General features: G+C 45.3%; 1 protein-coding gene and 1 pseudogene across 2 annotated transcripts in view; both read left to right on the forward strand.

Moving 5' to 3' along the window:
• Positions 1 to 978: 978 nt before the first annotated feature.
• On the forward strand, positions 979 to 4,616 carry LOC101719914 (phosphatidylinositol 4,5-bisphosphate 3-kinase catalytic subunit alpha isoform pseudogene; annotated as a pseudogene).
• Positions 4,617 to 4,922: 306 nt separating this feature from the next.
• Positions 4,923 to 13,832, forward strand: part of CUNH12orf43 (chromosome unknown C12orf43 homolog) — a 40,673-nt gene continuing 31,763 nt past the window's right edge. For both annotated transcript variants that reach the window (XM_004843643.3, XM_087198473.1), the window contains exons 1-5: positions 4,923 to 5,097; positions 9,637 to 9,679; positions 10,177 to 10,275; positions 12,755 to 12,828; positions 13,285 to 13,375. In XM_004843643.3, coding sequence (XP_004843700.1) covers positions 4,956 to 5,097; positions 9,637 to 9,679; positions 10,177 to 10,275; positions 12,755 to 12,828; positions 13,285 to 13,375 — 449 coding nt within the window. In that variant the 5' untranslated portion in view covers positions 4,923 to 4,955. The remainder of the gene's footprint in view (positions 5,098 to 9,636; positions 9,680 to 10,176; positions 10,276 to 12,754; positions 12,829 to 13,284; positions 13,376 to 13,832) is intronic.

Below are 13,832 nucleotides of genomic sequence, written 5' to 3' on the forward strand. Positions count from 1 at the left end.
TATTGAAGCTGCCTTGTAGAAGTCTAGAAGCTGGGGCTTTGGGTCATTTTAAGTTTCTAAGTATATTGAAGAAGTATACTAATATTATGTTTTTGATTGACTTTGAAGGGTTGTATTGTAGCATGAGGACCACAAATAAAAGAAAGTTCTAAATCAAATATTAATTTTTTAAAAAAGAAAGAAAGAAAGAGCGAGGGAGGCCAAAGCGTTTACCAGACTAAACTGTATCCAAATCACATTTTATATCTAAATCACAGGGACAGCTGTTCAGATGCAATTCTGATCTTGTAGGTTTGTGGTGGGGCCCAAGATCCTGCATTTCTAACAACTTGGCCCATGGACTTTATCCTGAGTAGGAAGGCCGGAGGCTATTAGAAAAAATAGATTCCTGGGTACCAATCTAATAGGACTGGGTTAGCCCACAGTTGAACAAGTGCCCTGCGATGGTTCTGACCTCTAGCTGGATTTGAAAATTACTGGAATACACGATAATGTCTAAACTACATTGATCAAAATCTGAACTAATCCTTGTCTTTATGTGACCTTAGGAGATTTACTTCCCTCTGTAGTTCTCATTTCCCTTATCAAGAAAAGACTGAAGGAGCCGAGGATTCAGCTCAGTGGCGCCGCACGAGTTCGATTCCCTAGTACAGCCGAAAAGAAAAAAGAAAAGAACTTAGTTGATCCCCGTCCCTTCTAGAGATTGAACCCAGGGCCCTCACCCTGACTTAATCCCAGACCTTTCTATTTTAAATTTTGAGTAAGGGCGTCTCACTAAGTCACCAAGTCGCCTTTTTTAGCTCCTTCAAGCGCTCACATTTAATTAAGAAATTCCGGTGCCGCCGCGGAGGTCTCCGGCTGCTGCTACCGCGGCCTCTGGGGCTGGGGCTGGGGCTGGGGCTGGGGCTGGGGCCGCCGGCGAGGCAGGGCTCAGGCCCGGGCGGGCAGCTCTGCAGCGGCGGGGGAGAGGGGCCGGGAGCGGGGACCGAGCCGTCCGCTCTCCTCTCCCTGGGACCAGATGCGGTTAGAGCCGCGGAGCCTGGAGGAGCCTCGAGCATTACGGCTTTGGAACAGCCATAGATTTAATTACTTAGAGTAGTTTTATATGTAAAACTTGCAAAGGATCAGAGCAATGCCTCCACGACCATCATCAGGTGAACTGAGGGGCATCCACTTGATGCCCCCAAGAATCCTAGTAGAATGTTTACTACCAAATGGAATGATCGTGACTTTAGAATGCCTCTGTGAGGCTACATTAATAACCACAAAGCATGAACTATTTAAGGAAGCAAGAAAATACCCTCTCCATCAACTTCTTCAAGATGAATCTTCTTACATTTTCCTGTTACTCAAGAAGCAGAAAGGGAAGAATTTTTTGCTGAAACAAAACGACTTTGTGACCTTTGGCTTTTTCAACCCTTTTTAAAAGTAATTGAACCAGTAGGCAACTATGAAGAAAAGATCCTCAATCGAGAAATTGGCATGCCAGTGTGTGAATTTGATATGGTTAAAGACCCAGAAGTACAGGACTTCCAAAGAAATATTCTGAATGTTTGTTAAGAAGCTGTGGATCTTAGGAATCTCAATTCACCTCATAGTAGAGCAATGTATGTCTATCCTCCAAAGGTAGACTCTTCACTAGAACTGCCAAAGCACATATACAATAAATTGGATAAAGGACAAATAATTGTGGTGATTTGGGTAATAGTTTTTCCAAATAATGACAAGCAGAAGTATACTTTGAAAATCAACCACGACTGTGTGCCAGAACAAGTAATTGCTGAAGCAATCAGGAAAAAAAACTCAAAGTGTGTTGCTATCCTCTGAACAACTAAAACTCTGTGTTTTAGAATATCAGGGCAAGTATATTTTGAAAGTATGTAGATGTGATGAATACTTCCAAGAAAAATATCCCCTGAGTCCGTATAAGTATATAAGAAGCGGTATAATGCGTGGGAGGATGCCCAATTTGATGCTGATGGCTAAAGAAAGCCTTTACTCTCAACTGCCAATGGACTTTTTTACAATGCTATCCTATTCCAGACGCATCTCTACAGCTACACCATATATGAATGGAGAAACATCTACAAAATCCCTTTGGGTTATAAATAGTGCACTCAGAATAAAAATTCTTTGAGCAATTTATGTAAATATAAATATTCAAGACATTGATAAGATCTATGTTCAAACGAGTATCTACCACAGAGGAGAACCCTTATGTGAATGTGAACACTCAAAGAGTACCTTGTTCCAATCCTAGGTGGAATGAATGGCTGAATTATGATATGTACATTCCTGATCTTCCTCGTGCTGCTCAATTTTGTCTTTCCATTTGCTCTGTTAAAGGCCGAAAGGGTGCTAAAGAGGAGCACTGTCCATTGGCCTGGGGAAGTACAACTTGTTTGATTACACAGACACTCTAGTATCTGGAAAAATGGCTTTGAATCTTTAGCCAGTATCTCATGGCTTGGAAGTTTTGCTGAACCCTGTTGGTGTTACCAGGTCAAATCCAAACAAAGAAACTCCACGCCTAGAGTTGGAATTTGATTGGTTCAGCAGTGTGGTAAAGTTTCCAGATATGTCAGTGATTGAAAAGCATGCAAATTAGTCTGTATCCTGAGAAGCAGGGTTTAGTTATTCACATGCAGGACTGAGTAACAGACTAGCTAGAGACAATGAATTAAGAGAAAATGACAAAGAACAGCTCTGAGCAATTTGTACACGAGACCCTCTGAAATCACTGAGCAAGAGAAAGATTTTCTGTGGGGCCACAGACACTATTATGTAACTATCCCTGAAATTCTACCTAAATTGCTTCTGTCCGTTAAATGGAATTCTAGAGATGAAGTAGCTCAGATGCACTGCTTGGTAAAAGATTGGCCCCCAATCAAACCTTAGCAGGCAATGGAGCTTCTGGACTGTAATTACCCAGATCCTATGGTTCAAGGTTTTTCCTGTTTGATGCTTGAAAAAATATTTGACAGATGACAAGCTTTCTCAGTATCTAATTCAGCTACTACAGGTCCTAAAATGTGAACAGTATTTGGAAAACCTGCTTGTGAGAGTTTTACTCAAGAAAGCACTAACAAAGCAAAGGATTGGACACTTTTTCGTTTGGCATTTAAAATCTGAGATGCATAATAAAACAGTCAAAGATTTGGTCTGCTTTTAGAGTCCTATTGTCGGGCCTGTGGGACGTATCTGAAGCACCTGAATAAGCAAGTTGAAGCTATGGAAAAGCTCATTAACTTAACTGACATTCTCAAGGAGGAGAAGGATGAGACACAAAAGGTACAGATGAAGTTTTTAGTTGAGCAAATGAGGCAACCAGATCTCATGGATGCTCTACAGGGCTTTCTGTCTCCTCTAAACCCTGCTTATCAACTAGGAAATCTCAGGCTTGAAGAGTGTCAAATTATGTCTTCTGCAAAAAGGCCACTGTGGTTGAATTGGGAGAACCCAAACATCATGTCAGAGTTACTGTTTCAGAACAATGAGATCATCTTTAAAAATGGGGATGATTTATGCCAAGATATGCTAATGCTTCAAATTATTGGCATTATGGAAAATATCTGGCAAAATCAAGGTCTTGATCTTCGAATGCTGCCTTACAGTTGTCTCTCAATCGATGACTGCATGGGACTTACTGAAGTAGTGAGAAATTCTCACACTATCATTCAGATTCAGTCCAAAGAGGGCCTGAAAGGTGCACTGCAGTTGAATAGCCACACACTGCATCAGTGACTCAAAGACAAGAACGAAGGAGAAATATATGATGCAGCCATTGACCTCTTTACATGTTCATGTGCTGGATATTGTGTGGCTACCTTCATTTTGGGAATTGGAGACCGTCACAATAGTGACATCATGGTGAAAGATGATGGAGAACTATTTTGTATAGATTTTGGACACTGTTTGGATCACAAGAAGAAAAAATGTGGTTATAAATGAGAATGTGTGCCATTTGTTTTGACACAAGATTTCTTAATAGTGATAAGTAAAGGGGCCTGAGAATGTACAAAGACCGGAGAATTTGAAAGGTTTCAGGAGATGTGTTAGAAGGCATATCTAGCTTTTCGGCAGCATGCCAATCTCTTCATAAATCTTTTCTCAATGATGCTTGGCTCTGGAATGCCCGAACTACAATCTTTCGATGGCATTGCATATATTCAAAAGACCCTAGCCGTGGATAAAACTGAGCAAGAGGCTTTGGAATATTTCATGAAACAAATGAATGATGGACGTCATGGAGGCTGGACAACAAAAATGGATTGGATCTTCCACACAATTAAGCAGCATGCATTGAACTGAAATGATAAGTGAGAAACTGAAAGCTCAATATCTGGATTCTTCACTGCACTGTTAACAACTGACAGCAGGCATCGACTTATTGCATAGGAATTGCACAACCCACCAGCAACATTAGAACTTACAGCAAGAAACAGAAATAAAATACTATATAATTTAAATAATGTAAACGCAAACAGGGTTTGATAGCACTAAACTAGTTCATTTCAAAGTTAAGCTTTAGAATAATGCACAATTTCATGTTATGCCTTAAGTCCAAAAAAAGGTAAACTTTGAAGATTGTTTCAATCTTTTTTTAAAAAAACAAAACAAAAATCCCCAAAACATATAGAAATGGTGGAGAAGAAAAAAGAATGATGGTCTATGTGTCCTGCAAATGTTCTATGTTTTGAAATGTGGATACAACAAAGGCTGTTACTGCATTAGGTCTAAGTAAACTGGAGTTTATGTTAAATTACATAAGATTGGAAAAGAATGAAAATTTTTTTATTTTCAAAAAGAAATGCCTTCCTATGCCATCCAGGATAGTTCACGGCCAAAGACAGCCTTCCTCTGAGGACTGCAATCCCCACAGTTCACTCTGCCCTCCCGTAGGGTCACGTGCCAGGGTCAATTGTGTTTCCCACAATCCTTTGTGATACCTCAAGATGGCGGCGCCCAGTGGCATCGTGAGCGATTCCGAGAGCAGCAGCAGTAGCGATGCGGAGGAGCTGGCGCGGTGCAAGGAGGCAGCTATGCCGGCCTGGGACTTGGAGCAACCCCCACGGGGAGAGGAAAAACCAAGAGCCGGTAGGGGGCTGTATTCTGGGAGGCTGCCCGAAAGGCATAGGTTCTTCCCTGAGGATTAAGAGGATGGACGGGGAGGAGGGCGTTACCGGACTTGACTTCCTTCCTCAAGAGAGCTCCAGGAGCTACCTGGGAATCATACTCAAAGCGAGGGCAGATGCAGCAGAGAGGGTGGTTACGCCCATTGAAGGAAACTAAGGCACCTGGATGTCTCTTTATTCCACTTTCTTGGGTTCATCCATACTGCTGCGTGCTGGGAAGGCCACCACTCCTCTGAAATAACTGAGATAGTCCCCCTCCTATATTGTCTCATCTACGCTTTCCCCGCCTGCAACACATTCCCCTTCCCTGAGGTCACCGAGGAGGTTTGTGCGATAAGTCTCTGACCTTGATTCCCTAGTGCCCTGGGGATAAATCCGAAGCCCTCAACAATAGGGATGTCTAATCATGAGTGGTATCCAGCGGTTCCTTGAATTTGGAATGGAAAAAATACCGTCTTTACTTTCATTAACCCCTAACTGAAATTTAGCATCTCTCCATCGTGCACGTGAGCAACAAGCCACAGCCGTTTTGACAATGCCTATTACTTCGTTCCAACAGAAGTTACCAGATTTTTGTATTTCATTACAATCTTGCAGATATACCAAAATATTTTATTCACAGTAAAATATTAGGAAGTCATTTATACTTATCTCTTCGTTAAAATTAGTCATCTTCTACTTGTTCCTAGATCCTGTTTAGTAAAGATCTTCACTAAAGAAGCACAGATATTAAGATCATAAGTTTACTATTATATAACTAAATTTCAGTATTATTGGGATTTTTATAATCTTATATGTTGCATTTTGTGTGTATTTAAAACATTATTTTGAGGGCCGGGGATTTAGCTCAGTGGTTCCGTCACCTACCTCGAAAGCGCAAGGACCGCAGTTCAATCCCCGGTACCAAAAAAAAACATTATTTTGAGAAGGGATCCAGGCTTCCTTAACTGCTGAAGGAGGCCATGACAAAACAAGGTTAAGAACCTCTACATTTGTTTAAAGACTTACAAGCCCTTTTGCGGCCCACTTCCTGTCTGCCTTTCCTTTCTTGCACTGCTGCCACACTTCACTTCTGGAAGGTAGGCTCCAGATCACCAGACCTGCAGTTTTCTCTGCAGGTTCTATGTACAGATCTGGCTCTCTCTCCATCTCCACCACTCACTAGCAGTAAGAACTTGGGCAACGTATTTACAACTCATTGTACCTAAATTTCCTTGTCTGTACAGTGAGGATAATGGTAGTACCTACCCCATAACGTTGCCAAGTAACTGAGCTGATCCATCTTTAGTGCTTGGCACATATTAAAACCCAGTAAATGGCAGCAAATATGTGGTAGGTCTCTGCATGGACCGCTTTTCCCCTCCTTCTTAACTCTTGCTCTTTGACATGGTACCATTTGCTGAGACAGCACCTCTTTGGAAAGCTCCTCAATCTTCCCAGTCTGGGTTACTTGCCTTCCCTGCATACCCACATCACACTTTGTGTGACTCCCTTCATAGAGAGCACTTTTCTTTCTTCCTACAGTATGCTTCTTTCCTTGTCTTTATCATTTTCTTTTTTTCTTTCTTTCATTCCAGCGTCCCTAGCCCCACAATACTTGCCCCACAAATAGTTATATAGAGGTTGTGTGATGTAAACTTCACGATGGCTGATATCCAGCCTGTTCCTTCACCATGGGGTTTTTTCAGGACCTAGCACAGTCCTCAGGAAAATCATTCTTAAATGAATGAACTTGCCCAAAAGGCACCTCATACATGAGTGAAGGATCTGAGATTCCAGCAGAGTCCCAATCCAGTTCTTTCTGCTTCGACACAGTGGATTTCTGTGTGACAGTGTTAAGAGGATTCAATATGAAATGTTGTTCTTAGATAAGTAACATAACTTCTGGAAACGTCAACTTCCTTAACTGTAAAATGCCTGACTTCTCTGACCTAAACAAGCTTTAACCAGCATATGAAGAGATAAACATCTTAGAAGTGGCATCCACTTCTTTAGAACTCATTGTTTTTGTAATATCCATCATAAATCTTCTGCTGATCAGAGTAAGTGTAGCTTCTGATAATAAGTACTGTTATTTAATGAGCACCACTGTGTGCCTGGCAAGATACTGGATGTTTGGACATTCTTGGATGATTCTAATAATAACACCACCATGATTTGAGAACTCTGTGCCCTTATTCTACACACTTTGTATTTGTTGTCTGTTTTAATCTTTCCAGCAATACCACAAAGAAGATATTATTGCCCCCATTTCATAGATGAAAACAACTGATGCTAATAAAGGTGAAATAACTTGGCCAGGGTCTTCCAAGTTCTAAATGGAGGAACCGGGAGTAAATTCAGGTTATCTGACTCCAAGTCATGCTCTTAATTGCTTTATGTCACTCCCTGCCTGCCACAGACAAGTGTGTATTATGGACAAAATACCTACCTGTTGGTCTATGCCCATGTGGAAATGTAGGTCACAATTTTACTGATGTAACCTCTATATACAGCTCTTAATTGCAGTGATGAACTGGTCACCTGGACCCTCAAACCACTTAAGTCTTTGGGCAACATATACTTAGATGCATTTGTGCAATATTTATTTCAAACCAAGACACTGTGCCAGGGGATATACTAAGACTGCCACTTGGCTTTCCAGTCCAAGCAGGAGATGGACATGCAAACAAAGTGTCCATAACACTTAACTGCGGAAGGTTGGTGATTTTTGTTTTTAACATACTACTAGGGATTAAACCTAGAACCTTTACACTGAGCTACATCTCCAGCCCTTTTATTTATTATTTTAGGACAAGATATCACCAGGTTGCCTAGGCTGGCTTTAAATGTAAGGTCCTCCTGCCTCAGCCTACGAAGTGCTAGGATTATACGTATGTGCCATTACACTAGGCTAGGTTGGTGATTTTATCCCCATTTTATACCTGAGATAAACAAAGGCTCTGTAAGTTAAAGTGAATTACCAAGGTCACACAATTTTGTGGCAGTAGAGCCAGGACTCAACTGAGCTGTCTCCCTCTGGAGTTAAACACTATGCCTGACCCAGGGCAGGACCTTGCTATTGCTCTGTAGTCCTCACAGGAGGCGCTGTTCTCCCTTCTGTCTTTGTGTTCCAGAGGAAAGATCAGGTCTTCAAAGACTGCATTCCGGGCCCCCACACACAGCTCTGGAAGCACAGAGGACTTTCACAGAGTTTTGTCATGTCCCAGAGCATATCGGCATGGACCACAGGGTCCTAGGACACAGGCACAGTGTGAATGCACCACGGTGTGGGCACAGCGGGCCCTCTGGAGTTGCTGCACCCATCAAACCCTTGTACTGGGCCCAGAGCTACCAAGTGTCCCCTTGACATAAGCCCATCTTATCCTGGATAATGACCTGAGTAAGGTCAGAAGCCTCAGAGCCGTCTCTCATTCAACTCACACCCTATGTCAGGTCCGTCAGCATAGCCTGAGGAGTCTGTCTTCAAGCTTCGTATGTCCAGAGTCATCAGCTGTTGCATCAGACTCCCTGTGCTGCCCTTCCCTGATTCTGGGCTCATTCCACACAGCGGCCCGAGATGTTCTATAAAAACTTAAATCCATTTATGTCCCTCCTCTGCCCAGAATCCTCCAATGGCTCTTCCTCAAAGCCCAGATCCTCACATTGGCTTATATGGATGCGCTTGGTGATTTGTCCCCCACAAGTTCTCTGTCTTCTGTCCCACCAGCTGCCGGGGTGGGCTCCGGTCACACCTGCCTTCTTGCTGGTTCTCAAACACCAGACAGGTTCCTACCTCGGGGCCTTTTCAGATGTTTTTCCCTCTGCCTAGAAGCTGTATCCCAGACTTCCAGTTAGCCTCGTCCCTCACCTCTCACCTAACCTGCCAGGCCCTCCCCGCCCACCTTTGTATGATGCTCCCCCGCCCACCTCTGCCTCCCTCTCTCCTCAGCTTTGTTTTTGTTACTTGCCATGCTCTCACTATTGTCCAATTTTATATTTTGTTCATGTGTGTTTGTCATCCATCCCCACCAACTAGAACACAAGCTCTGTGAGGACAGGAAGAGGCGTCTGAGTTCAACAACTAGGAAATGTGACTCTTGCTCAACGTTCAGTATTTGATTCCGTAAATGACAGCCAAGTCAGGCAATCCCAATGTTGTGGCTTTAAAAATGTCCTCAGCACAAACAGCCACCTGCCCTCTTCTGCCACAGCACTCGGCACACCCTTGGACTCACCAGTTCAGTGTGACGGTTAACGGGGGCTCGGAGCCAGCTATCCTGGGGCCTTGTCCCAGCCCTGTTGAATTAGCTGTTAGACACTGGCCAAGGTATTTTACATCTCTTTGACTTTCTTCTCTTCTGCAAAATGTTGATAATGGTCAGCTCTCTAATGGGATTCTGGAGGAAGATTCCCTGAATTACACATAAACTACTTAAAATAGTGCCTGGCACACAGTAGGTTTTGCCACTGTTACTGTTGTCATTCCCTCTACAAATGCTTCAATTTTCATCTCCCCCAGGTGCTGCAAATAACCGGTTGTCAGCCTCCCAGCCGAGCCTCAGGTACTGTGCGGTTTGGATAGCAGTTTCATTTACTCCTTGTATTAGCTTTCTGGTTGCTGGGACAAAATACCTGGTACTGCATCTTAAAGGAAGAGAGGTTTATTTTGGCTCCTATTTCACATGGTTGTTTGGCTCAGGGCAGAACAACATGTCACAGGGTCATGCCAGAGGAAAGCTGCTCAATTCATGGCAGCCAGGAAGCAGAGAAGGGCAAAGCTGGGGACAAGAATACACCCTTCCAGGTTGGCCCCCAGTGACCACCCCTTCTGACCAGATCCCACCTCCTAACAGCACATTTGGCTATGAACTCATCAGTGGGTGAATGCTAATGAGTGTAGCACCCCATGCTCCAAACACATGGGGGCCATCTTAGATCATCAGCAAATAGCAACGCTAGGTTAGACCCCAGGATGTGAGGAAATAAGACAAACATAGTCCCTCCCTCATGGGGCAGCTTCTGAACTGCCTGGAAGTAAGATCCTTTGTGTGCATTGTAGGCATCAGGTGGATGAGCATGAGCAAGATGGCAATGAGCTACAAACCACGCCCGAGTTCCGAGCCCACATAGCCAAGAAGCTGGGTGCGTTGCTGGACAGGTAAGACAGTGTACCTTCTCTTGTCTGTCCTCACTGACACCGACAGCAGTGGCATATGCTGGGCGGGAGCTCGTAGTATCTAAGCAGCATGTAGCTTCCATCACCTCAGTGCATTCATAATCAACACATCATGGAGGTCCTGCCATTGTCCTTGCTCTGGGTGAGGAAAAAGGTGCCCAGCCAGGAGGCATGTTTGCCTGAAGTCACGGAGTAAGGAGCAGAGCCTCAAGCCCAAGGAGGCTGGCTCTTTCACCACCGCTGCGTGCTGCTAACCTGAGAATACGAGAGGAGCACTGAGAAGCAGGAGCTCATTCCTACGGCAAGGGAAGACAGAAATCCTGTGTCCTGGGTGCTTTCTGTATGCCGGGCCCTCTGTCCGTGTTGTGTCTGAAGATCCAATTGGCCCTCGGAGAGCCAGCGCTAAGAGTGCTGCTGTTAATGGTCTGTTCAGGCTATGTACCGGCCAGCTTGCGAGCACCAGAATGCCCTTCTCACATGAGAATTCCAGTAGACTCAGTGCCTAGTGAGTCTGCTCTTCCTACTCCATAGATGCCACCTTTCCCCTGTGTCCTCACGGGGAGAAACAGGCAGAGGCTGCCCTTGAGCTTTGTTTAGAAAGGCACAAATCCCATTCCTGAGGCCTTCACCCACATGACCTAATCACCTCCGAAGGCTCCACCTCCAGATACCATCACCTTGGGAGTTAGGGTTTCAACACAGGAATTTCAGGGGGATGCAATCAGTCAGACCTTAGCACTAACCCCAAATGTGGCTCTAGAAACCAAGGGGGTCCAACAGCAGTGAAGTTTGAGAAACACTTCAGTCGGCTGCCCTTAGACATTGAGGTATATTCAAGACCCTGAAAGTTCTGTGAGGAGAACTGTGTAACTTTGTTTGGCCCAGCATGTACCAAACCCATTTGGCCACAGTGCCTTTGTTTAACAGACCAGTTGACATACTCAGGACACACTTCGCTAGGTCCGTTCCTGATTGAAGAGCCCTAGCAGGTTTTGAAAGGGAGATGAGGATTTGATGCCCTGGTCATTCGATTTGAATGCAGCATTTCCATGTTTTTCTCTGAAGGGACTTGTTGGTCCCTTACATTAGATCAGGTGTCTCAACCTGGGCACTGGTGACATTTCTTACAGAGAGTTCTTTGTTGTGAGGGCTGCTCCTCACATCAGGGGATGATTAGCAGCATCCCTGGCCTCTCTGTACTACTAGCACCCATTTCACCAGTGGTGACAGCCAGAACCCTCTCCAGACATTGCCAGGTGTCCCTGAGGGTCAACATCACACCACTGTGTCAGGCCAGGGACTGATATCTAATGGCACCATCTCCACTGCTCCCCGGGTTCTTTTCCTGCACAGGGCTTTGGGGCTGGCTGAGGCCTGAGTGGAGGGAAGTCAGGAAAAGCATGCAGTGCCTGCTGGGTTTGCAGCATTCTGCAGAAACGAACTTCCTGGTCTCTCCACACCCAGAGAGATGTGGCTTATCTCTATGAGAGAGATTCTACCCTGTGGCTTATCTTGATGACTTTCCTTGTCAGCACAGCTACCAATTACTAAGCACCTGCTTGTGGCAAGCTCTGCCTTAGGTGCTTGAGATCCATTTTCCCATTTAATCCTGTAACATCCCCAAGAGCTAGGGACTGTTCTCACTCCCAGTGTACAGATGGGTAATAGAGACCCAGAGAAGTAATGTCATTTGCCAGAGGGGACACAGCTAGTAAGTGACCAAGCCAGAATTCAAAGGGCAGGACCCAGTTTCAATGAGGTCAGTGGGTTGTATCAATCTCAGTTTCCTTGTTAAGATATTGTACTATGGGGCTGGGGATTTAGCTCAGCGGTTCCGCTGCTGCCTGCCTCGCAAACGCAAGGTCCCGAGTTTGATCCCCAGTAACAAAAAAAAAAAAAAAAAAAAAAGATATTGTACTATGGTTTTTTGTGGTATTTGGGATCTCTGCATTATTTCTCACAACTAAATGTCAACCTACAATTTTCTCAAATTCTTTAAACATAAAAGAAAACAGGCCTGCCCTGTTCTAGAAGGTTGAACCATTGAACCACTTCTCTAGACTGGTCAGATTTCCCCTTTCATGCTTGCTAATAGGAAGCCCACAGCAAAATGTAGGTTTCCCTAACAAGTATATAGGAAAGACTTTCTGATTATACTTCCAGCTCTCTCTGTCCCTCTGCCATTATCTTTTGTTGCACTGCATGATGAAAACTTGTTCAGCACTTTCTGGAATAAAGTGAGGTTTAAACAGATGATGCTCTGCAGTTTGAGTCACCAGGGCCTGGTCAGCATCTTGTGGCTTCAGACATTCATGTTCCACCTGGCCCAGTATGGTCTCCACTTTTGTATATAAGATCATATGCCCCATCCCCTCCACTTGAAAAATAATAATAAATTTGAGAATAAAAATTATTTTTACCCAGAATCTCACATCCTATGTACCGCCTCCTCTCTCCTTAGCACCATCGTCATCTCAGAAGTAGTGAAGGAGCCGAGAAAAGCTAAGATACAGGAAGTGGCCTCGAGGGACAATGGTGAGTAGTTACACTGTTAATAACCATGAAACACCTACTGTCTATCCCAGTGATGCAGTTTGGGTACCCAACCTTCCATTCACACAGCCCACACTGGGAGGCAGGAAGGATGATGACACCCCCGTGACAGACAAGGGAGTGGGGCTCGGGCACAGAGTCACCTGCCTGTGGAACTTCATCTGTCCTGGGCAGGAGGCTCAGCTGCTGGCTTCCAGAAGCTCTGAGGGCTTGCGGCCCCAGTGTGGCAGCTGATGCCCTCTCAGGCACCCCACCTCCAGCTCCATCAGGCCTCAAGCAGGCCTGTCCTCAGGTGGGCCTCTGTTTGCCATCACACAATAGGGCTGCCTGGGCCTGTTCCAGTGGGCCAGGAGCTCCTGAGGAGGGAGGTGGCAGCCTCGCACCTGGGAAAGGGGGGCTGGCATCCAGTAGTGCTGACTGTGCCCCCGTGAATCCTAGGCTTCCGCCTCTTCTTCACGTCCATCCCCAGAGGCCCTGAGGAGGAAGCTGCTCCCCGGCCCTGCAGAAAGCGATGGCCCTCCAGCTCCAGGTAAGAGCTCACACCCTCTCCCACAGCTCTCCCCTTCATTCCCCTCTGTCTCGGCCAGTCCCCCAAAATAGCCAGGCAGACTCAGACTCCAGTCAGGTCCAGACCAAAGGAAAGGTCAGGTCACCGGGGAAGTAGTATGCCCAGCCGAGGGTCGTTAGGGAGTGGCTTTGGATCTTTACAGCTTTCTAAGCACCCATCTTGGGCCAGACTCCTTCCGTTATTGTGTTTGCTTTCAGGGACATCCCTGTGAGGCCTGTAAAGCTCCTTATGTTATAGATGAAGATACAGAGGGTCAGAGCGGGGAAGTCACTTAATGAGCTCACATAGCTGGCAGCAGAGGAACTTGTGTTGGAACCCAGGTCTGCCTCACTCCCAAGCCTGGGCTCCCTCCATGCCTTGGACCGAGGGAGGGCAGCGAGAGGCATATTCTAGGGCCCCAATCATCCTCCCCTTGCAG

The sequence above is a fragment of the Heterocephalus glaber genome, unplaced genomic scaffold (genome assembly GCF_053883595.1).
Source record: "Heterocephalus glaber isolate CG9 unplaced genomic scaffold, H.glaber_assembly_v1.0 deba00001687, whole genome shotgun sequence".
Classification (NCBI taxonomy): domain Eukaryota; kingdom Metazoa; phylum Chordata; class Mammalia; order Rodentia; family Bathyergidae; genus Heterocephalus; species Heterocephalus glaber.